This window comes from Mustela lutreola, chromosome 2 (genome assembly GCF_030435805.1).
Source record: "Mustela lutreola isolate mMusLut2 chromosome 2, mMusLut2.pri, whole genome shotgun sequence".
Lineage (NCBI taxonomy): Eukaryota > Metazoa > Chordata > Mammalia > Carnivora > Mustelidae > Mustela > Mustela lutreola.
Window position 1 is genome coordinate 93,915,449 of NC_081291.1, and position 25,669 is coordinate 93,941,117.

The window sequence follows — 25,669 nt, forward strand, 5'->3', positions numbered from 1 at the left end:
ATGTGCACAAACACAGAGGGGAGGGGCAGTGGGAGAAGGAGAGAATCTTTTTTTTTTTTTTTTTTAAGATTTTATTTATTTATTTGACAGACAGAGATCACAAGTAGGCAGAGAGGCAGGCAGAGAGAGAGGAGGAAACAGGCTTCCCACTGAGCAGGGAGCCCGGATGCGGAGCTAGATCCTGGGATCATGAGCCTGAGCCGAAGGCAGAGGCTTTAACCCACTTAGCTACCCAGGTGCCCTGAGAAGGAGAGAATCTTAAGCAAACTCTGCTGAGTGCAGAGTCCAAAATGGAGCTCCATCCCAGTGACCCTGAGATCATGACCCGAGCTGAAACCAAGACCATGAAACCAGACTCATGACTGTTTTTCTCCTAGCATAGTGTTTGGAAGTTCATATTGTAGCTTGTGCATTTCATTTCTTTTTATTGCCAAGTAGTATTCTATTGTACGGATTTACTGCATTTGGTTTATCCATTCATCAGTTGATGGACATTTGTGTTGTTTATACTTTTTTACTGGTATGAATAATGCTGCTGTCAATGTCTGTGTGTAACCTTACAGGTGACTATTTATTTCCAGTTCTCTTGGGTACATACCTAGGAGTGGAATTGATGTTATATAGAATTATATAGTAACTCTACATTTAATTTTTTGCAATCCTACTATCAGGGTATGAGGAATCCAATTTCTCCACATCCTTACCAACACTTGTCATTGTCTGTCTTTTTTTATTTTAGTTATCCTAATAGATAGGAAGTGTTACTTTGTTGTCATTTTATTATTTTTAAAAATATTTATTAATCTCTTTTGAGAAAGAGTGCGTGCACTTGGTGTGTGAGTGGAGGGAGGGGCAGAAGGAGAGATTCTTCAAGCAGACTCCCCGCTGAGTGCAGAGCCTGAGGTGGGGCTCAGCCCCACAATCCCTGAGATCATGACCTGAGCTGAAACTAAGAGTCAGATTATTAACTGACTGAGCCACCCAGGCACCCCTTGTTGTGGTTTTAATTTGCATTTCCTTGATGACTAAAATGTTGAATATCTTTTTGTGTGTTTGTTGGCCATTTGTATATTTTCCACAAAATGTCTGTTCAAATCATTTATCCATTTTTTATTTGGGTTAGTCGTCCTTTTATTATTGAGTTGTAAGAGTTCGTTATATATTCCGAATACAGATTGCTTATCAGATAAATGGTTTACAGATATCTTCTGCTATTTTGTGGGTTGTCTTTTCACTTTCTTGATGGCTATCTTGATGGCTATCACCTGAAGCACAAAGTTTTTTATTTTGATGAAATCCAGTTTATCTTTTTCTTTTGCTGTTTGTGTTTTTGGTGTCATATCTGAGAAGCCGTTACTTAATCCAAGCTCTCAGAGATTTAATTCTATACTCGAAGAATTCTGTAGCTTCAGTTTTGGGTTAATTTTGTATATAGTGTGAAATAGGGGTCCAACTTTATTCTTTTGGCATGCAGATATCCAGTTGTCCCAACATCATTTGTCGAAAAAATTATTCTTTCCTCATTGAATTGTTACAGCACGCTTGTCAAGAATAATGGGCCATTCATATAAAAGTTTATTTCTGAACTGCCAGTTTTGTCCCATTGATCTATATACCTGACCTTATGCCAGAACTATTTTGTCTTGATTACTGTGGCTTTGTATTAAGTTTTTTTTTTTTTAAGATTTTATTTATTCATTTGACAGAGAGAGATCACAAGTAAGCAGAGAGGCAGGCAGAGAGAGAGGAAGGGAAGCAGGCTCCCTGCTGAGCAGAGAGCCCGATGCGGGACTCGATCCCAGGACCCTGAGATCATGACAGGAGCTTAACCCACTGAGCCACCCAGGCGCCCCTGTATTAAGTTTTAAAACTAGTAATTTGAGGTTCTAACTTTGTTGGTTTTCAAGATTGGGCTATTTTGGGTCTCTTGCATTTCCGTATGAATTTTAGTCAGCTAGTGAATTTTACAGAAAGGCTGCTGGGATTTTGATAGGGATTTTATTAAATGTGTGGATCAAATAGGAGAGTATTGCCACCCTAACAATATTGATTTGATCCATGAATGTGGGATGTCTATTTATTTACGTATTTAAATTTTCTTTCAGCAGTATTTTGTTGTTTTTAGTATACATACCTTGAAGCTTTTACCTTCTTGAAAGATCTTGCATTTCCAGAGTGTGATAGTTATTTCATTAATTATGTACATTATGATGTGGCAATCAAATTTTTATTATACTTAACCTATTTTATGTGGCCAGTTGTAGTCTTAATTTTAAAGCATTCCTCATCAGTGTTAATGTAAAAAACAAATGGTTAACATTAAAAGCTCTGTGTTGTTTCAGAGTTGTTAATTGCACCCTTTCTCTAGAAATAGGTCTATTTACGACAAATTTTACATGTGATTTTGGGGATTTAGGGCCTCAGTTTTAAGTCTCTTCGTGCCTGTATACATACTGCTAACCCAGGTACAACATTCAGAAAAATGTTATTGATAGTGGCAGCAAAGATGAATAAATATTTTTCTTCCTATGTATTTCTAAGTTAAAAATATATGTCTAAATTAAATATGTCGATATATTTAGAGGTGTTCTAAATTAAAAATAACCTTTCTCACATATTCCTTTGAGGATATTCATGTGACCTATTTCATGTTACCTTTGTAATAGTTTTCTTTTTTTTTTCTTTTTTCTTTTTTTTAAGATTTTATTTATTTATTTGACAGAGAGAGATCACAAGTAGGCAGAGAGGCAGGCAGAGAGAGAGAGAGGAGGAAGCAGGCTCCCCGCCGAGCAGAGAGCCCGATGCGGGACTCGATCCCAGGACCCTGAGATCATGACCCGAGCCGAAGGCAGCGGCTTAACCCACTGAGCCACCCAGGCGCCCCTGTAATAGTTTTCTTGTGTCTCATTTTGCAACCACTGTTCTGTGCTCTTATTAATTCAGGTTTATTCATGGTTAGTGTAGTCTCCTTAGCTGGCCAAGTAGCCTTTTCTTCTGTGCTTGTCATTTTCCCCCTTGGAAATCATATAACTGTATGTTTGTTGTGGCAGTAGCTGGTCAACGGAATAGATTTCAGGAGTAAAAAGCACTTTGCTTTCATGAAAGAGCAAAGTTTCCTTTTTGGCCTAAGCAAGCCATTTCTTTTTTCCTTTTTTTTTTTAGATTTTATTTATTTATTTGACAGACAGAGATCACAAGTAGGTAGGGAGAGAGGAGGAAGCAGGCTGGAGAGAGAGAGCCAGCCGGATGTGGGGCTCAATCCCAGGATCCTGGGATCATGACCTGAGCTGAAGGCACAGACTTTAACCCACTGAACCACCCAGGTGCCCCCCCAAGCAAGCCATTTCTAATAGGAAGAAGGATACATATATTTCAGTTAAAGCAGAAGTGCCGGGATGCCTGAGTGGCTTAGTCAGTTAAGTGTCTGCCTTTGGCTCTGGTCATGATCCCCAGATCCTGGGATGGAGTCCTGCATTGGGCTCCTAGCTCAGCAGAAAGTCTGCTTCTCCCTCTGTCTGCTGCTCGCCCTGTTCATGCTCTGTCTCTCTCCCTCTCTCTCTCGGACAAATAAATAAATCTTACAAAAAAAAAAAAAAAACAATGCACATTCACTTTGGGAAACTTTAGAATGATTTTCAAAATACAGATTTTTAGTTTTTTTCTGGGTAGAAATTACAAGTAAAATCTATGTGTGGATCACTTTGATATTTGCATACATTAATTATAGCAAATGCTCTGCATTTTAAGAGTAGCAATTTAGTGTCTGCACTAGATTTTAATATGTTGGGATGGATATATATGGTAATCAGTCTGTGGAATTAAATGGCTATGCTTATGACATTCATATACAATATGTGTAGTGACTAGATACAGAAAATTGAGAGGAAAATTGACTGAAAATGAAGCTGGCAAATTTCTGATACCTTTCTTATGTGTAGAACTAGAATCCTGCAAAAGAAGAGAATTTACAAGTGTTAGCCATCTGGAATTTACAAGTGTTACCAACTCTGATAATCCTAGAAATCTTGAGGATTTTTCACTTGCTTTGTTGATCTGGCTCTTGACCGTGCCAGCCTCTAAACCTCAGATGAGTCCATCTTGAATTATTTTTGTGTTTTCTTTATATAATTCTTTGTGCTTATTATCAGGCAGTCTGGGATTTGAACATTTTTCATCCAAAAGTGCAAATAATAATGTATCCCCTTTTTAGGAATTTTGTATTTACACATAGTTTTGCTTGTATTTAAAGCTAGCTTCAGGAGCAAAGATAGTCTTTTCAACAAGTGATGCTGATCATTTGGACATGCACATGCAAAAATTTAAAAAGGGAAAAGAAAAAAAAGAATCTAGGCACAGACTTAAACTTTTCATAAAAAATAACTAAAAAATGGATCACTGACCTAAATGTGAAACACAGAAGTCTTAAAGGATAACATGGGAGGGGCACCTTGGTGGCTCAGTGGATTAAGCTGCTGCCTTCGGCTCAGGTCATGGTCTCAGGGTCCTGGGATCGAGTCCTGCATCGGGCTCTCTGGTTGATGGGGATCCTGCTTCCCTCTCTCTCTCTCTCTGCCTGCCTCTCTGCTACTTGTGATCTCTCTCTGTCAAATAAATAAATAAAATCTTTTACAAAAAAATAACATGGGAGAAAACCTAGATGAATCTTGGGTTTGGTAATGACTTTTTAGATAAAACACCAAAGATGTGACCCATGAAGAAATGAATTGATCAGCCAGGTTTCATTAAAATTAAAAACTTCTCTGTGAAAGACGCTGTCAAGAGAATGTAAAAACAAGTGGGAGAAAATATTTGTAAAAGACACTTGACTATTTGACTATTCAAAGTATACAGAGAACCCTTAAAACTCAACATAAGAAAACAACCTTTACAAAATGAGCCAAAGACACTGGAGGCACCTGGGTGGCTCAGTGAGTTAAACCTCTGCCTTTAGCTTGGGTCATGATCTCGGGGTCCTGGAGTCGAGCCCCACATTGGGCTCTCTGCTCTGTGGGGAGCCTGCTCCCCCCCCATCTCTCTGCCTACCACTGCCTACTTGTGATCTCTCTCTGTCAAATGAATAAATAAAATCTTATTTAAAAAGAAAAATGAGCGAAAGACTTTAACAGGGATCTCACCAAAGTAGAAATACAGATGACAAATAAACATATGAAAAGATACTTTACGTCATCATGGAAATGTAGAGATCAGAACACTGGGCATGCCAAATGCTGGTAAGGATGTCCGAGCAAAGGGTCTCATCCATTGCTGGTGGGAATGCAAAATGGTATAGCCGCTTTGAAAGACTGTTTGGTGGTTTCTTATAAGACTCAAATCTCCTCTTACCGTATGATCCAGCAATCACACTCTATAATATTTACCCAAAAGAGTTGAAAATTATGTCTACACAAAAACCTGCACACAGATGTTTATAGCACCTTTATTCATAATTACCAAAACTTGGAAACAATCAAGATGTCCGTCAGTAAGTGAATGGATGGATAACCTGTAGTATGTGCAGGTAATGACTTATTCAGTGCTAAAACGTAATCAAGCATCAAGCTAGGAAAGAAACTTAAAAGCATACTACTGAGTGACAGTCTGAAAAGGTTGCATACTGTGAAGTCCAACTATATGATGTTGTAGAAAAGGCAGAACTTTGGAGACCGTAAAAAGATGAGTGGTTGCCAAGGTTTAGGGGGAGGGAGGAATAACAGACAAAGGAGCACAAAGGATATTTGGGGCAGTGAAACTTACTGTGTATGATATTGTAATGGTGGATACATGTCTTTATACATTTGTCCGAACCCATAGAATGTACAACACCAAAAATGAAGCCTAATGGGAACTGGATTTGTGTTGAAAATGATGTGTCATTGTAGTTTCAGTAGTTACAACAAATGTTATTCAAATGGAGTTTGACCAGAATCAGAGTATTGTGGTACTATATGCATAGGAACGATCACTTTGCCCATTAATTTTGTTCTGTGTTAGGTATGAATTTAGCAGTTGTGGTTACTGGAAACATCATGATACTAATTATAATTAATTCAGTTACTCTACTGGAGTTTTAAACCCCTCCTGTTACTCAACAGAATAATAGCAATAAGAATATCTAACATTTATTGATTTTATATAAATAGCAAGTGACAAATACTTGACATGGATTAGTTCTTTTAATCCTCATATTATAAGATAGATACATATACTGTATCTTTCAGATGGAGAAACTGAAGCTCAGAGAGGTTAAGCAAATTATCAGAGGATACATAGAAAGTGAATAGAATAGTCCAGATAGTATTCGAACCCAGGCAGTGACTCCAGAGCTGGCGGGGTAAACTATTATGCTGTAGTGCCTCCTTCAGCATTGCTTACCATTGATCTAACTCCTTGAGAGACCTTGCACTTTAGTTATCCTTAGTTTCATTATTTGATGGACTAAAATTCTAATTCAAGTAACTGGATTGTGAAGCTTTTAATAGTAAAAGGAAAAACCCTAGGTTCTTTGAGAATCCTAATGGCTTCCTAGAAATTGGTAGCCAAAACTTTTTTTTTAGATTTTATATATTTATTAGAGAGAGAGAGAGAGAGATCACAAGTAGGCAGAGAGGCAGGCAGAGAGAGACATAGAAGCAGACTCCGCACCGAGCAGAGAGCCCAATGCGGGGCTCTATCCCAGGACCCTGAGATCATGACCCCAGCTGAAGGCAGAGGCTTAACCCACTGAGTCTCTCAGGCGCCCCTGCCAAAACTTATTTTAAAATGGTTGAAGGAATTAGTGTTCAGCTTAGGAAAGAGGATTCAAAGTGAAAGTATGGTTGGGCAGAAATAATTTTGTATCCTATGTGAAGTTGAAAGACAGAACTTGAACCAGCAGGTGAAATTTGTGGGAAAGAATATATTGGCTTAATTCTAAGAAACAATGGTTAGTATCTGCAGTACTGGAAAAAAGAAATAGAATTGCTCTTAAGTTCCCTTGCACTGTAACGAACAATTAAAATTAGCCATCTTTGCTCAGGTTAAGGGGACTAGACTGGGTAACCTAAAAGCTGTCTTCCAACTCTGCTTAGATCTCTTTGGCTTATTTGAGGCCCATTGCATAGACTATTTGCTGAAAGAACTGAGGTTCAGTCTATAGCTATAACACCCTGAATGCTCCTGATCTGCTCTGATCTCAGAAGCTAAGCAGGATCAGACCTGGTTAGTACTTGGACAGGAGGTTCTTAACTCTTAAAGTAATACACAAAGGTTTTATAATCTCAGGAAATTTGAGAACCCATTTTTTTATAGTAAACCAAAAGCCTTTTTTTTTTTTTTTGTACTTTACAAAAAGAAAGTAATATTGAATTTTCTCTAAAAGAGTTGAATGGTAATGAAATTTTGTGTAGCAGAATATGGTGATGTTGACCAGTATTTTTGGAGCGTCTGTTGACACTTTTGTACATTTTTCATTGACACATGCTGGTTAAGAGTATTCAAGTCTGGAATTAACTTTCAAACAATGACTGACAAGTAACTTATCTCTTAACTACTTTGAAATTCATTTCAGATGTTTGAATTAGTTAACTTAATAATAAATAAAACATCAGAGGGTGCCTGGGTGGTCACACTCTTGATACCAGCCCAGGTCATGATCTCAGGGTTGTGAGATATAGGCTGGCTGTGACTCTGTGCTAGATGTGGAGTCTGCTTAAGACTCTCCCTCTCGGGGCACCTGGGTGGCTCAGTGGGTTAAAGCCTCTGCCTTTGGTTCGGGTCATGATCCCAGGGTCTTGGGATCGAGCCCTGCATTGGGCTCTATGCTCTGCGGGGAGCCTGCTTCCTCCTCTCTCTGCCTGCCTCTCTGCCTACTTGTGATCTCTGTCTGTCAAATAAATAAAAATCTTTAAAAAGGTGGGGGGCACCTGGGTGGCTCAGTGGGTTATTCCTCCGCCTTCAGCTCAGGTCATGATCCCAGGGTCCTGGGATTGAGCCCCGCATTGGACTCTCTGCTCAGCAGGGAGCCTGCTTCCCCCTCTCTCTCTGCCTACTTGTGATCTCTGCCAAACAAACAAACAAATAAATAAATAAATAAAAAGATTCTCCCTCTCTCAGGAACATGGCAAGGATGTCCATTATCACCACTGCTATTCAAAATAGTACTAGAAGTCCTAGCCTCAGCAGTCAGACAACAAAAAGAAATTAAAGGCATCCAAATCGGCAAAAAAGTCAAACTATCACTCTTTGTAGATGATATGATACTATATGTGGAAAACCCAAAAAGACTCCACTCCAAAACTACTAGAACTTGTACAGGAATTCAGTAAAGTGTCAGGATATAAAATCAATGCACAGAAATCAGTTGCATTTCCTTACACCAACGACAAGACAGAAGAAAGGGAAATTAAGGAGTCAGTCCCATTTACAATTGCACCCAAAACCATAAGGTACCTAGGAATAAACCTAACCAAAGAGGCAAAGAATTTGTACTCAGAAAACTATAAAGTACTCATAAAAGAAATTGAGGAAGACACAAAGAAATGGAAAAATGTTCTATGCTCATGGATTGGAAGAACAAATATTGTGAAAATATCTATGCTACCTAAAGCAATCTACACATTTAATGTAATCCCTATCAAAATCCCATTCATTTTTTTCAAAGAAATCGAACAAATAATCCTAAAATTTGTATGGAACCAGAAAAGACCTCGAATAGCCAGAGGAATATTGAAAAAGGAAGCCAAAGTTGGTGGCATCACAATTCCAGACTTCAGGCTCTATTAGAAAGCTGTCATCATCAAGACAGTATGGTACTGGCACAAAAACAGACACATGGATCAATGGAACAGAATGGGGAGCCCAGAAATAGACCCTCAACTCTATGGTTAACTAATCTTTGACAAAGCAGGAAAGAATGTCCAATGGGAAAAAAAACAGCCTCTTCAACAAATGGTGTTGGGAAAATTGGACAGCCACATGCAGAAAAGTGAAACCGGCCCACTTCCTTACACCACAGACGAAAATAGACTCAAAATGGATGAAGGACCTCAATGTGAGAAAGGAATCCATCAAAATCCTTGAGGAGAACGCAGGCAGCAACCTCTTTGACCTCAGCTGCAACAACTTCTTCCTAGGAACATCGCCAAAGGCAAGGGAAGCAAGGGCAAAAATGAACTATTGGGACTCCATCAAGATCAAAAGCTTTTGCACAGCCAAGGAAACAGTTAACAAAACCAAAAGACAACTGACAGAATGGGAGAAGATACTTGCAAACGACATATCAGATATATGGGCTAGTATCCAAAATCTATAAAGAGCTTATCAAACTCAACACCCAAAGAACAAATAATAACAATCAAGAAATGGGCAGAGGATATGAACAACATTTCTGCAAAGAAGACATCCAGATGGCCAACAGACACATGAAAAAGTGCTCCACATCACTCGGCATCAGGGAAATACAAATCAAAACCACAATGAGATACCACCTCACACCAGTCAGAATGGCTAAAATTAACAAGTCAGGAAATGACAGATGCTGGCGAGAATACGGAGAATGGGGAACCATCCTACACTGCTGGTGGGAATGCAAGGTGGTGCAGCCACTCTGGAAAAGAGCATGGAGGTTCCTCAAAAAGTTGAAAATTGAGTTACCCTGTGACCCAGCAATTGCACTACTGGGTATTTACCCTAAAGATAAAAACGTAGTGATCTGAAGGGGCACGTGCACCCGAATGTTTATAGCAGAAATGTCTACAATAACCAAACTATGGGAAGAACCTAGATGTCCATCAACAGACAAATGGATAAAGAAGATGTGTATATATATACAATGGAATACTATGCAGCCATCAAAAGAAATGAAATCTTGTCATTTGCGACGACATGGATGGAACTAGAGGGTATTAGGCTTAGTGAAATAAGTCGATTGGAGAAAGACAACTGTCATATGATCTCCCTGATATGAGGAAGTGGAGGTGCAACGTGGGAGGTTTGGGGGGTAGGAAAAGAATAAATGAAACAAGATGGGATCAGGAAGGAGACAAACCCTAAGAGACTCTTAATGTCACAAAACAAACTGAGGGTTGCCAGGGGGAGGGAGGTAGGAAGAGGGTGGTGGGATTATGGTCAGTGGGGAGGGTATGTGCTATGGTGAGTGCTTTGAAGTGTGTAAACCTGGCAATTCACAGACCTGCACCCTTGGGGCTAATAACACATTATATGTTTATTTAAAAATTTAAAAATTATTTAAAAAAAAGACTCTCCCTACCCACCTCATTCTCAAATAATAACAATGAAAATGTTGGTTCGAGACTGGGTCTTTGAGGGGCTGACTCCCTTATTTACTGCCATGTCCTTGAACCCAGCTCAAATAGGCTGGGTTTTTTTAATAGTTTTTTTTTTTTTTAAGATTTTATTTATTTGACAGACAGAGATCACAAGTAGGAAGAGAGGCAGGCAGAGAGAGAGAGAGCGCGGGAAGCAGGCTCCCTGCTGAGCAGAGAGCCCAAGGCGGGGCTCAATCCCAGGACCTTGAGATCGTCACCTGAGCCAAAGGCAGAGGCTTAACTTACTGAGCCACCCAGGTGCCCCTGATATATGCTCTTTCAATACTGGGTCAATCCATGGTAATACTTAATACAGTATCTGATCTAATACATTAGGATTTTTTCCCAAAAAAAGTTGCTGTAGAAAAAAAGTAGTGTCATGAAACGTATTTCAAAGAGGAAAGCAGTATTTATAAGGATTATAAAATTTAAGAAGGGCGTAACAGGGCCTCCCTGGGTAGCTCAGTCAGTTAAACATCTGACTCTTGATCTCAGCTCAGGGCTTGATCTCAGGGTAAGTTCAAGCTCTGCATTGGTTCCACATGGGTTTGTGTAGCCTACTTTAAAAAAAAGAATGGCATAGCATATTTTTATCTGCAGGAATTAGAATAATACAGGAGTGTTTGTTTTAATGTAGATTAATGTAACTTTAGTCTGTTGAAAAATATGAACATCACCTGTCATATTCAAAACTGGATTACATCCCCAGGTTTTGCTTCAATTGTCTTTGTTTCAGATGATCTTTCTCATCTCTGTCGGCAATATCATTAGCAACTTTTTACTGGTTCTTTTCTTTACCTCCAGTTGTTATGGGAGCAAAATGCCCCATAGAAAAGGTGCCTCAAGTATGTGTATTTAAATATTAGCTTTAGTGTCTTGATTCTAAATAAACATTAGTGTTAGTGGGTTATGTAAATTATGTTATTTATTAAGCTATCATATTAGAATAAATCTGTGAGTTAGGAAAACTTGAGAGAAGAAAATCATGTATTCCCTATATACATTTAATGATATGTATAACTTCAGTTCCTGAGTAAGACAGAAACAAGTACAATAAGTAAAGTCAATAATGAATATTAATTTTTCAGTTGGGGGAAAAGGTGTTTGTATATTTCTTCATGTTATGTAGATGGTATCATCTGTCCTAAGTTTCTCATACATTTTGTTTACTTTAGTCCTTGTTCCTTTTGTCATTTGATTTTAATATAGCTATATTTTATAAGAGCCTTTAGTATGATAATTTTAAGTAATTAGCCAACAAATTCATTTCAGACGAGATTGGGCGCGTTCAGGGTGGTATGGCCGTAGACCCAACAAATTCATTTCAAACCCAGAAGAACAGCAAATTAAGTTATAATTTATAAGGGGCATTTTCTGTTTGCAGATAGCAAATGGGAGTATTTCATAAAAATAAGACCTTTGTCATTTCCTGATGTTATAGTGGTTATGAGTAAAAAACTGATGTGAAATTAGTTGCTATTTGACATACATTCTTTTTTAAAAACAAGAGAAAATGAACATATCGTATTTGAATGCATGTTGATTTATGATTGAATAGGTTGGCCTGTTAAGCTATTTGACACTGAGCATGTGCCATATGTGTCCTGTGTGAGGAGATAGAGTTTCAAGATAATGAAGACTTATACCTCTCTGAACTTAGAGAATTTTGTTCTTTATGACTTAGGACACCAGTGACTTAGTAAAAGATATAAAAAAAAAACCTCTCAAGTTTGCAAGTGTTGTGACTAACACATGATACATGTGAGATCATTTAGGTTTTAATCTCTTAATCTGATATCTAAGGAGGCTTTACAGGTAATCTCTGAAGGTTTAGGGCTGCTTTTAAAGGTGTTTTTAATGACCTAGAAGTATTTGTTCTATACTTAAATAAAGTGCAGCAGCCGTTCTAGGGGGCAAAGAGGAGAATAGAAGAGAATTCTCTTAAGAATTTCCTTATAGCTTTCTTCTTAGGAAGGCTGTAGAGCTCAGTATTTTGTCTATAAAATAGGTCTGAATTCACTAGTCTTGACAGTATTTTGGGCCTAGTGGACACTTAACTCCAGGATCCTTTGTTGATGGATCTAGAATTTGCTCTCTCCAGTTATGGGAGTCACTAACCGCTGTAACTATTTAAATTTAAACTAATTAAATATAAATAAAATTTAAAATTTACTTGCATTAGCCACATTTCAAGTGCTCAGTAGTGACGTGACTCATAGCTACCTCTTTAGACAGTGTAGATATAGAGTGTTTCCATCTTCTTGGAAAGTTCCTTTGCATAGCACTGATCTAGACAAAAGTTACATGATAAAGATGTTAGAAGGGCTTTAGTTGTGTGGAGGAAATTAGTTTAGAATCGAAAAGAGTATCTTTTTAGCTGAGAGCCTTTAAGACTTTGAATGTGACATTAGTTGACACTGGAAACATTTCAGGCATTTAATTCTTCTATGTTTACTCCCAAAGTAAAATAAACAAATTCTGTAGTTCCATTTCAGGATTGTAGAAATAGGCATGTGTGACTTTCTAGATGATTCTGAAAGTTAGAATTTGTGAATTCACATTTCTGTCAGATATTTGATTTCATTGTGCAGTCTTCTGAGGCAGATACTGATTCAATAAGATCTTCTTTCTTTTCCCTGTTAATTGATAAGCCTCTGTAATAAAGCCTCTGAAGTTCTGAGACTTTTTAGCTGTTTAGGTTAATCCTCATGTACTTCACTAACCTCTCAACCCTCACCTGGCTTTAGAAAGCAGCAAATGAATGTTCTTACATTCAAAGAAGGTATCTGCATTCTTTAGATCTTTTCCCACTCCATTTTAGACATGTGAAAAAGATATTTATAATATTGCCATACTTTTTAAATATTTAATATTATAAAGATTAGTGAAATCTGTCATTTTCTTTTTTTCCCCAAATGGAAATAACATCATCCTTTTTATTATATACTAATTAGAAAAAAATGAAAATAGAAAAATTAAATTGTGAAAGATTTCTCTTAATCTCAGTGGAAATCCTTCTAGTACATTACCCTCAAGTCTGATAATGGCAGTTGGTTTAAGGCATGTGTATGTCTTTTTACTGTATTAGTAGCTGAAAGCAGAAAAACATGAGTTCCATAGATATCAAAAAGGCATTTGATTGTATTTAACATCCAGTTTTGGTAATTTAAGAATCTCTTAACTAAAATACAAATAGAAACTTCATTAAATATGACCAGTTAGATTAACAGAGTTTTCTAATATTGAACTCTGTTTTCTTAAAATGAACCTTCTTTGGTCATGGTGTACTGCTATTTTAATAAGCTACTTGATTTTTTCTTTTTTTTTTTTAAGATTTATTTATTTATTTGATAGAGAGGGAGAGAGAGAGAGAAAGAGAGAGAAAGAGTAAATACAGTCAGGGGGAGTGGCAGGCAGAGGGAGAAGCAGACTCCGTGCTGAAGAAGGAGCCCAGTGCTGGACTCAATTCCATGACCCAGGCCCAAGCCAAAGGCAGACGCTTAATGGACTGAGCCACCCAGGCGCCCTGAGCTACTTGATTCTTATTGCTAATATTTATTTTAAAAATAGATTGGAGTGTCTTTTCTTCTTTTTGTGTTGTCTTACCAGATTTTAGTTACCACTAAAAGAACTGAGAAACTGTTCTTAGTCTGTTTCTTGAAACAACTTAAGAAGCATGGGACTTACCTGTTCTTTAAGGTTCATCTTCTTGTTTGAGCCATGGTGCTTATGTAGGTTGTAATTCTTTGCAGCTTTCTTAAATTCTTCTGTATAGGGATTGATTTATTTGTAACTTTCAAATTTATCTGCATAGAGTTACCCACATTATTTCTTCTGTATCTATGATTATAAATTCTTAAATATTCTTAATTTTGTTTTTATGTTTTCTTAGACTAGCTGATGTTTTATGTATTTTATTTTTAAAGACTAATTCTTGATTTTTAAATTTTTCCAATTCAGTTTCAATTTTTATCTTTATGGATTCCTCTCCTAAAGGATTATTGATATCCAAGTGATTTTTCTCCTTAGATGTTACTTTAAGTGAGGGAAGTAAAGTGAGAAGTGAAACTTGCTTGTCTGTGGTGTAGGCTTCTTACGTCTATAAAATTGCTACATTTAAATTTAATAGGTACTTTCTTAAATAGAAATTACTAAGATTCCAGAATATTGCTGTGATTGACCACTTGCAGGCCATAGCTTTTCCTTTCTTTGCATCACAGTTTTGTTGAAAGGATATTTTTAAAGAATTAGTGTGTGTTGCCGTTGTTGTTTTTAATAAAATTTTTCCATTTAGAATCTTGGTGTCCTCAGGCAGTATGTTGTTAACTTCATGTATACTAACAACTCAAGCTTGCATAGATCCTACTTCTCTACTTAAAGATCTTACTGGTTCACAGTCAAGTGATTGGTGGTGGGTAGGTTTTTAATAACACTTTAGAATATAAAACCAAGCTATGTTTAGTTAGCATTAGTCAACTTATACATTTCCATTTGTTGAACTCTTCCTTTTGTGTTAATAGCATATATTTTATTATAAAATTTGTTTTTATTTTAAGACTGAATTTAAGTACTTGTCTTTCTTTTTAGGTATAAGCGTGTCTTTTCAGTTGGAACCCATGCGATTACTACATATAATCCCAATACTTTAGAAGTAACAAATCAGGTAATCATATTAGAAGCTGTTAGACATTTTTTGAACTTCATTTGATTTTTAAAAGCCAGATAATGACCCATGATTTCCTTGGCCTGAAATCAGTATTTTAGGTTAGAAGAGTCAACTTTGAAAGAGATTAATATGCTTAATACAATACTTCATGCCATGTACCAAAAATTAGTAAATAAAAGAGGTTAGTGACAAATGTTTTTCTAGGCTCTAAGTAGTATAACTTTTTGATATGTTGCTTTTGATTGTAGCCATCTCTTTTATGTAAATCACTACACCAATTCTTTATAATTTTAAAGACCATTGGAACTGCAGTAAAGGCATACGTAAATTAAGTTACAATGCAGTGGTTGAAAAATACTTGTTATGGAAGTAGGATTACTATTTATAAAGGCAAGACCACATTGAATATGGATAGTAAATAAATATATTCTAGCTTATTTTTAATTCTAAATTAGGCACGTTTCACAGATTCCTTTTTGTCTGTTTTAACAGACCTGTAGGTAATAATAAAATTTTATTCCTCATTTCTTTTCACTTTTATGTATATTAATTGCTTTGGATTAATGTCATTAATCATTAAAATTGGAATGCAGATGGGATTTTTATTGTTGTCTCTGATAACTGAAAGCCTTTAAAAGAATCTGTTACAGAATTACTGTAAGATATAACATCTTCTAGGCCTCTGTATTATTTTGTAAGATTTTTCTCATTTAGTCAGTGATTGTGAAATTAAAATAGTAAAAATAGTATTTAATCTAGCATCAGTTGGAAGAATTTTTCTTTTTGTTAGTGGCCTTATGGAGACATTTGCAGCATCAGTCCTGTTGGAAAAGGACAAGGAACGGAATTCAACCTCACATTTCGTAAAAGCAGTGGGAAAAAGTCAGAAACTTTAAAATTTTCTACAGAGCACAGAACAGAACTTCTTACAGAAGCATTGGTAAGAACAGTTCCATATAAATAAGCTAAATTTCTCTGTTCTTTTTTTTTTTAATGAAACAGTTACATTAAAGTACAGATATTAGCTTTGCGCAGTGGCAGTATTGTAGCCAATGAGGTTTATCCGAGGCGTGATTATTGCTGATTAAAGTACAGATATTAATGTTATGAGCCTTTGTTCCCATACTTCTTTTTTCTTATTGACTGTTAACTTGATTCTGTGAAACTTTCACTTTCTCTAACTGAAAGTCTGAAAAATCCTGTATAGTTAATAGTGTTTAGACTTTTTAAGCATATACAGAGCAAAGCAGTTCTGTTTAATCTGTTTTGTGTTTCAGTGAAGTTACACACATTTTTTACAGCCTTAATGTATAACATCCAATATTTTTTAATATCAGTGTTACCAAGTTGAGATTTTACAGGTTTTGGATAGAAAGGACTAAACTGTGAGTCTTCCTTACCAGTCTGTTGTCATAAACTATGATTATGTTTTCTCTTTCAGAGATTTAGAACTGATTTTTCAGAAGGAAAAATCACAGGAAGGGCAAGTATTTAACATTATTAATACCTATTTTTATTTTAATTTTGCCTGTTATTATAGAAATCATGCTGTGCTGTGTGTTTCTTTTATGGCAAAGCTAAAGGGAAAAAAGGAATCATCTTTTAATGTGGCACTGTGTGAGAGATGAATGTAGTTTAACAGGAAACTCCAACAGGAATTAGATTTGTGATTGTTAATGTTGATGTTGATGGTTGGAGAAAAAGTTTTCAGGCAGAACTATGGAATGTTCAAACCAGTATCATAACCATTCATGTGCTCTTTATTCAATATTCTAAACAGCTACAGTAAGCATCACACTGTGGATAATACCTGTTGGAACATGCACTAGTTGTTTGGTATAGGATTTTGCTATTTCAGAATACTAAGGTTTTAAGTTTGGGGTATATCAAAACTATCATATATTCTTGCACTGGATCTGGCTGCTCAAGGCTTTGAGTGGTGCACTGGCAGCTTTGGGGAAGTCACAGGTGCTTATTAGAATCTTCATAACTTTCTCAGGTGCTTTCTAGTCATGTTACAATAGCATTTTAACTAAATCAGAGACTTCTAAAGAGGGCAGATGGAAGTTTATGCTTTTTTCACTCCTTTAAAATACTAAATTTCTTTCCATGAGAAGTTATTGCTTTTATAACGGGGAGAAGGGCAAAATAATGCCTAAAGCAGTAGTATTGTTCAGAGCTCTGGCTTCTAGTAAAAGTCAGGAACTGAATTCTGAGAAGCTGGCAGCATCATTTCCTTGTCTTTTTAAGCCCGCATCCTTCCTATGGATGTTCTGCTGCTAGTTTTAGCATCCCAGAAGCCTCACTGATGTCAAGTCAACAACTGACTGGCTGCCCAGGAGCCATTTAAAATAGATTAATGGCAGTTGGCAAGCTGCTTGTTTCTTGTTCCTCTTGAGCCACAGTCAGATTTGTATAAATTATAATTTGGGGGTGCACCTGGGTGGCTCAGTGGGTTAAGCCTCTGCCTTCAGCTCAGGACATGAACTCAGGGTCCTGGGATGGAGCCCCACATCAGGCTCTCTGCTCAGCAGGGAGCCTGCTTCCCCACCTCTTTGTGCCTGCTGCTCTGCCTACTTGTGATCTCTGTCAAATAAATAAAATCTTAAAAAAATTGTAATTTGGTATGCTTATTTTAATTACTTTATGTTAGCAGTTGAGTTTTCCATATTCCTCCATTTCCTGTTTGGAAAACAACTGCTTCCAAAAACATACTTTTAGATTTTGTTTATAAGCTCCCCTTTATATCAGTTAACTTTAGCCACTTAATACTTTTCAAAACTGAGGTGGAAACAGTGTCTCTAAAAGATTGTCTGAAAGTCAGTCTGCCTAGTTTTAATCAGGAATAAATGGCACCTCTTCTTCTCCTAAATGCTCTGCCCTCAAATACTTTTGCATAAATTGAATTTGACCCTCATGTCTTCAGTTGTCCGTAGATGTACTCTAAAGCAGATCTCTAAGTCTCTTTCGGCCTCTACAGTCTAGAGGGATAATGATGTGTTTCCGTCAGCCCAGCTCATTATGACAGTTGATTATCAGCTGGGGGGAATAGAGACTATCCTGCAGAGTGGATTAGGGCATGCAAACAAGCATAGTTTGGAAAAGCACCACCATTTTTGTGGCTTCCCTTCTGGAGAGAAGTGTCACTGGTCCATCCTTTAGTTCAGAATCAAGGTTCTAAATATATTGTTCGGTTAATGTGTGCCCTTTATCTTTCTGCAGAATTCCTTTTATGGAGCTATAATGTGCATTATTATGCCATTGATCAATAATGCTCCAGGGACCTGATGTCATATGATCATGAGCCAAACCGAAGCTCATTGCTGGGTTTAGTGTTTGGGTGTTGTGGAGGTGTTTATTAGTTAATGCCTTACTCACTTTTCTGAATACTTTTACAAGAGAATTTCTCTCATGTCAGTATTAGAAATAGTTGTACTCCTGAGTCAACCAATTTATTTTTACCTGAGGAGTCCTGTAATTGACCATGTGTCATATTGTTGGGTAGAAAACTTTGTGGACTTTTTGGATGGGTGAGGGGATATTTATTTCACCTCTGACACTTGGTTTCTTTTCTCTTGCCTCATTTTGTCTTTATTAACATTTTGGTTAGCAGCCTCACCTAATTTTTTTTTCTTTTTAAGGATAAAACTGGGTAGTAAATGGATTTTGACCATTCTAATAATTTCTGATACTAGGTACTTTAATTTACAAAGGAATATTATTATCTTAAGTGGAATTTTACTTGCTAGTGCAGTCAAATTTTTAACTTTCTATTGGTGTGATTAGAAAAGCCTAAGGTGAAACTGGGGCATCAGCATTTTTATGTGTGTAGAAAGAAAATCTATATTAGCATAGTGAACCAGCTCAGATTGTTTAAACCGAACACTGTAACTTCCCCCAAACGTGACTTAGCCTCTTTTCCGTATGTAAGCTGAATAAAAAAAAGAATCCATCAACACAAGTTGAAATCTTTTATTCCCAATGAAGCTTTCAGAGTAACATTTCTTTTAGGACTTCCTTTTCTTTCTTTTTTATCCTCATAGATTTGCATAAGACTTACTCAGAATTGTTTCACAAAATACTGTAACCCAAACCTTCATTAGTTTAAAAAAATATTTTTGTTAGTTTAAAAAAATATGTAGTATCTTCAGTTTGAGTGAACATTGTTACTTAAATACAAACCTCCAAATAGCTGAAATTAATGTTTTCAATAATTTGGATGGTAGCTCTAAATATTTATAACATTGTTTAGATTTCTGGTTGTTTTAGCAGTGAGTGATACATTAAATGTAACTTTATTGTATGGTAAGCTTAAATATGAACCTAAAAGTAATATTATTTCTCTCTCTAGAGATATAACTGCTATAAACATCACTGGAGTGATACAAGAAAACCTGTCATTTTAGAAGTAACTCCTGGAGGCTTTGACCAAATTAATCCTGCAACCAACAAAGTCCTCTGTTCCTATGACTATAGAAATATTGAAGGCTTTGTAGATCTCTCTGATTATCAAGGAGGGTTTTGTATACTTTATGGAGGATTTAGTAGATTGGTAAGTAGTATTTTTTCTAAAAAGTCATTTAAAAAGAGGCATGACCATTTGAAGGAAAGCAGGATTTTTATACTTCATTTTCAAAATTCACATGAGTTTTCTGGAAGGAAGTTTGGTATTAAGAGTACAGGATTTGTTACCAAAAAGACCTGACCTGGAATCCCAACTTAGAGCTTTTTAAAGTGGGAGAGTGGGGCACCTGTGTGGCTCAGTTTTGTTAAGCATTTGCCTTTGGCTCCGGTCATGATCCTGGAGACCTGGGATCAAGTCCTGCACTAGGCTCCCTGCTCAGCAGGGAGTCTGCTTCTCCCTCTGACCCTCACACCTCTTGTGTTCATGCTCTCCCCCTCGCTCAAATAAATAAATATTTTTAAAAAGTGGGGAGAGTAATATGTATGTCATAGGTTTTTGTTTTCTGTTTTTGGGTTTTTTTTTTTGAGGATCCTGGGAGATAACTTACGTAAATGTTTAGCATAATATGTGGCTTAGTATTCAATAAGTGGTAGTTACAGTTGTTATTTTCATTAGTATTAATGTCTTAACTGAAAGATGCTATGCTTTCTTTGAAAAAGTAATTCATGATTTTTTTTTTTAAGATTTTATTTATTTATTTGACAGATAGAGACCACAAGCAGGCAGAGAGGCAGGCAGAGAGAGAGGAGGAAGCAGGCTCCCTGCCGAGCAGAGAGCCCGATGCGGGGCTCGATCCCAAGACCCTGGGATCATGACCTGAGCTGAAAGCAGAGGCTTTAACCCATTGAGCCACCCAGGTGCCCCCAGGATTTTTTATTTTTATAGTCTCCCCTCCTTTACCCAGCTATTTGTAATTTGAAATCTACATATTCACTGAAACTTCAAATTTGGAGTTCATTACATGTTCTTGTCTTGAAATCCTGAATTACATGTGAATTATGTGGTACGGTAGAAGCTGCTTAAGATGCTCAGACCCCATTTGTTAATGGGTAATAGAAGCTGAGCTATAGATGATGACCATCTTTTCTGATGACCATCTTTTTTTTTTTTTTTTTAAAGATTTTATTTATTTATTTGACAGAGAGAGATCACAAGTAGGCAGAGAGGCAGGCAGAGAGAGAGAGAGGAGGAAGCAGGCTCCCTGCTGAGCAGAGAGCCCGATGCGGGACTCGATCCCAGGACCCTGAGATCATGACCTGAGCCGAAGGCAGCGGCCTAACCCAGTGAGCCACCCAGGTGCCCGTCTGATGAGCATCTTTTTTAATAAGAAAAATTTTGTCTTCTTTAATTAAACCTTGCATCTCAAAGATAAGGAATAAAGTTTGCACAAGAGAGGCTCAGTTGAACTTACTCTCACGATTCCTTTCTCTTGGGAATTTTAACTTCTGTAGCTATCTTAGTGGCCTGGGAACAACTACTTCCAAGATTTAGTGTTGTATAGATAAATTATCCTTCTCTGGGTAGCAGAGCCAGGGCAGGCCTGGAACTTGTAGATACACAAGAGGTTATAAGGTAACAGAAGGGAAATGGAGTGATAATGGGGTAGGGATGCTAAACTATTTGATATACAAAATATGTTAGCTCTTCAGAGTCACAGACCTTTTTCCATCTTTTGCTCTTTGCCCAGGTGATGTCCTAGTGTCCTTCATCTAGGAGCACACATCTAAGCATTTTGTTACTTCTGAGTCTAGACCTACAAGATGAAGGCCCAAAGAGAAAATTAGTTCCCCTTCCCAGCCTAAAGCCAGTTGTTGAAGTGCTGTCCAAGGGCTTACCTCTTCCATGGACAGCAAAATTTGTAATGATTAACTTCTTGGGGGAGGGGAAGGGGGCTCCTTGTTGGGGAGGGTGTGGAGTGGGGGTGGGGGGATGACGGGTCATGAGGGTGCCTGGGTAGTTAAGCATCTGACTCTTGATTTTGGCTTAGATTATGATTTTAGGGTCATGAGATCAGACCCGGAATCGGGCTCTGTGCTGGGGGTGAGGCCTGCTTAAGATATTCTCTCTCTTCCCCTCAGCCCTTCCTCCCCACTTGCAGTACTCTCCCCACCAAAAAATCCTTTGTGGAAAATGTATCTAATTACAGGATTACATATAGCATTATAGACCTTGATGGGACAACTATACCACAGTAATTCAGCCAAGCTATACAATGCATAAGGTAAACGTTAAAGATGAGAATTGTTTGATACTCCTCAATTGGCAACAGTTTTTTATTGCTTAATGGCATCAAGCAATTTTAGTTTCAATCATCTACTTTCTAAGCATACTTTGCCTTTTAAAAGGCACTAGCTAAAATGAGTCAATTCACTATAAATATGATACCATGATAGATTCATTCAGCAAAACTCTATGTGGTACCTTCCGCATACGTAGTGACTATACTGAGCAGGTGGGAATAAAATCAGGTTTTAGGATTTTATGTATTTATTTTAAATAAACTTTATACCCAGCATGGGGCTTGAACTTAACCTGAGATCAAGAGTTGCCCCCTCCACTGACTGAGCCAGCCAGGTGCCCCTAAAATTGGGTTTTAAAACATGATTGCAACCACTGTTTCTCAGCAGGGAAGCTGTTGGACTACGGACAGGACAGTTGTTTATTGTTTATTGCACGGCACTTTCCTGCCCTGTCTTTTGCAGCACATTCAGTGTTTCTGGCCCAGCCATCAAATGCAAGTAGCAGTAGCTTTGTAAATACACTCCTGGAGGTTGATTTGTAATGTCCATTGGCCAATGGCTTGTAAACATTTAAGCATTCTTCAAGGTAATTTTTCAGGAAAATGCACTATATTAAAAATATTAGGTCAGAGCTACTTTTGTTGAAATTGGAAATCCTGCCCATGTAGTACCCACTACCCCCACTGGACTTGGCTGGGGTCCCTGGACCTCTTCCAGAGGCTCCAGCATGCTGTTTTCTATGTGGTGATGGGAATCAGACTTGGAGAAGTTATGAGATCATTTCCTTACAGTGAGTTATTTGCAAGGCTTTATATCACAGACTTTGTGATTTTAACTTAGTGTGATAGTGGTTCAGATAACACACTGCAGGGCACCTGGGTGGGTCAGTCAGTTAAGTGTCTGCCTTAGGTGCTCAGGTCATGGTCCCACGGTCCTGGGGTCAAGCCCTGCATCTTGCTTGCTTACTCAGTGGGGAGCCTCCTTCTCCCTCTCCTTCTCCCTCGGCCTGCTTCTCTGCCTGCTTGTTCGTTCTCTTAAATAAATAAATAAACAAATAAAATCTTAAAAAAAAAAAACCACCAACACACTGCTTATTTACCTTTGATAAAATCAACTACCATTGTTTTTCTTTAGACTTGCTATTTCAGTCTCTTTCCTGTGAGTTGATTCAAAATGGTCACATTTTAGTTGTTTCAACCCTGACTTTAAATTTCAAAATTTGTGCAGCATTTATTTGCATCAGAGCAAAGAGAAGAAATTATCAAAAGTGCAATAGATCATGCTGGCAACTACATAGGTATTTCACTGCGCATCAGAAAAGAACCTTTAGAATTTGAGCAATATTTGAATCTTCGCTTTGGAAAATACAGCACTGATGAATCTATCACATCTTTAGCAGAGTTTATTGTCCAAAAAATATCACCTAGACATTCGGTAAGATGCTATGTTAAAAACAAAAATTTGTTCATCTGCTTTTGACATTTTTCTTCAATGACTTTCTAATGTATGTCAATTTTGTTTGAAGGAGCCTGTAAAACGAGTTCTAGCCCTTACAGAGACAAGTCTAGTAGAACGTGATCCAGCAACCTATAACATTGCGACTTTGAAACCTTTAGGAGAAGTAAGTTTGGCGTTATTAGCCTATGAGATTTCTTCCATATTCCTATGGTTAATTAGAATTATTTTCTATTTTAACATTTTTAATGCTTAAAGAATGGAAAATGAAAATCTTTCTTCACATTATTATATTTGTATGTAGAACAATGAATATTATAAAATTTATTTTCGAGATATAGAATAAATGGAACTTTTTATTCAACAATTATATGAAAATTTGCACGAGACTTTTAAGCAGTTCTTAAGTTCTGATACTATAAACAGTTTTTAAATATTGACTTTTGTAAGCTAAAATGATGGTGTGTAGTTCTTCTAAGGAAATGCCGTAAAACTAAACATCTTTTGTTGAACTTGGTTTTTGTTTTCATTAGGTATTTGCATTGGTTTGTGACTCAGAAAATCCACAAGTTTTTACCATTGAATTTATAAAAGGGCAAATACGGAAATATTCTTCAACAGAAAGGTATTTTTTTTTCTTTAATTCATCGAGCTTTTGAGATCCTAGTATATGCAAGGCCAAGTCCTCCATCAGAGGAGAGGAGCAAAGATTTATAATCTAGAACTTTGAAATCCTATAATTTAGGAAAAGACAATATTATTATGTTGCATGTTGACAATGAACTTTAGGGCGCCTGGGTGGCTCAGTGGGTTAAGCCTCTGCCTTCGGCTCAGGTCATGATTTCAGGGTCCTAGGATCAAGGCCAGAGTCAGAGAGCCTGCTTTCTCCCCCTCTGCCTGTCTCTCTGCCTACTTGTGATTTCTCTCTGTCAAATAAATAAATAAAATCTTTTTAAAAAAATGAACTTCATTCAGTTTTCAAATTTCTAGAGAATAAAAATGGTGATTTGATTTTAAATAGAATGATGAAAATAAAATGTGTTTCTATAATTTGTACTTTTAAGGTATTTTAAAATAGCATCTCTCACTTTCATTGTTAAATTGTTTGGATAACAGTAGCAAATTAAAAGTTAGATTTTTTTTTAAGTTGCATCAGTAGGCTAGTTACTAATTTTCCAGTGGAATGTGCCTGATTTATTTTATATTACTGTGACTTGGCTGTTGCCATGAAAATCTGTGAGATGCCATAGCTCATAAACTCCTCCTGGAAGATAAACCACTTATACCTATTCTACTGTGATGACTTGATCTCCCTTCATATACTGAGCCATTGTCATGGGTTTGGTAGTTCTTACATTCCAGGAAGTTCTTTTATGCTTTTGTGAATAGATTGAGACTGAATCTTTTTTTAAAAGATAGTTGAAACAGTTGCAGTGCATTTTGCCGCTGTCTGCAATATGGCCTTATTGAAGTATTTTTACTTCCTAGAGTATGCCCAATAACTTGTTTCTTACCTTGGAAGGCTTTTGATCTAAGTTCAACAAAAATGGCATTCTAAGCAAAAGGTTGTATTTTTTCCTGTCCTGAATTCAAGGAAGAGAACATCTGGGGGGGGGGGAGGAAGAATAGTGCAAATGTTCTAATCAGAGGAAGGTATCTCAACATTTACAGTTTGTCATGTGCTTTATGTATACTACATTGTTTAATTCTGATCCCTAGGAAGAAGATGCTATTTTTCCCAATAAAGTCTGTCTGCAGAAAGTAAAGCAATTTCTTTGTGACTTTGGATTGGGAAAAGATTCCTTAGATATAATACCAGAAACACCATAAACACAATTATAAAAGTCTGATTTATCATACTTTGTCAAAATTGAAAACTTTGACCTAATTGAGAAGAGGAAAAGACAAGACAGAGGAAGAAAATATTTGGAAAACATATAGCTAGTTAAAGTCTTGTTTCTTGTTTCTTTTTTTTTTTTTTTAAAGATTTTATTTATTTATTTGCGAGAGAAACAGTGAGAGAGAGAGCATGAGTGAGGAGAAGGTCAGAGGGAGAAGCAGACTCCCCATGGAGCTGGGAGCCCGATGCGGGACTCGATCCCAGGACTCCGAGATCATGACCTGAGCCAAAGGCAGTCGTCCAACCAACTGAGCCACCCAGGCGTCCCTAAAGTCTTGTTTCTAAAATATTTAAAGAACTCTTTTAATTCAGTACTAAAAAACAAATAATAAATGGGCAAAAAAATTCAAATAGACACCTACTTTATCAGAGAAGATATTTGAATGGTAAATAAACACATGAAAAGATCGTGATTCGTTAGGGAAAATTAAAACCATTACATGTACACTAAAATGGATAACATCAAAAAGACTGGCAGTGTCAGTTGTTGGCAAGCACATGGATTCTCATATGTTGCTGGTGAGGATATAAAATTTTAAACTGTTTGAAAACAGTTTGGCAGTTTCTTAAACATATAATTATCATATGACCCTATGTCAGTTCCACTCCAAGAGAAATAACATCTACCCCAAGAGAAAT

General features: G+C 37.0%; 1 protein-coding gene and 1 pseudogene across 2 annotated transcripts in view; both read left to right on the top strand.

The window, feature by feature from the left end:
• DNAJC13 (DnaJ heat shock protein family (Hsp40) member C13) overlaps positions 1–25,669 on the top strand; it is a 124,764-nt gene that overhangs the window by 21,571 nt on the left and 77,524 nt on the right. For both annotated transcript variants that reach the window (XM_059162608.1, XM_059162609.1), the window contains exons 3-9: positions 14,892–14,967; positions 15,761–15,910; positions 16,412–16,453; positions 19,322–19,522; positions 22,903–23,109; positions 23,201–23,296; positions 23,664–23,755. In XM_059162608.1, the coding sequence (XP_059018591.1) occupies positions 14,892–14,967; positions 15,761–15,910; positions 16,412–16,453; positions 19,322–19,522; positions 22,903–23,109; positions 23,201–23,296; positions 23,664–23,755 (864 nt within the window). The remainder of the gene's footprint in view (positions 1–14,891; positions 14,968–15,760; positions 15,911–16,411; positions 16,454–19,321; positions 19,523–22,902; positions 23,110–23,200; positions 23,297–23,663; positions 23,756–25,669) is intronic.
• LOC131826106 (U4 spliceosomal RNA) lies at positions 15,994–16,061 on the top strand (annotated as a pseudogene).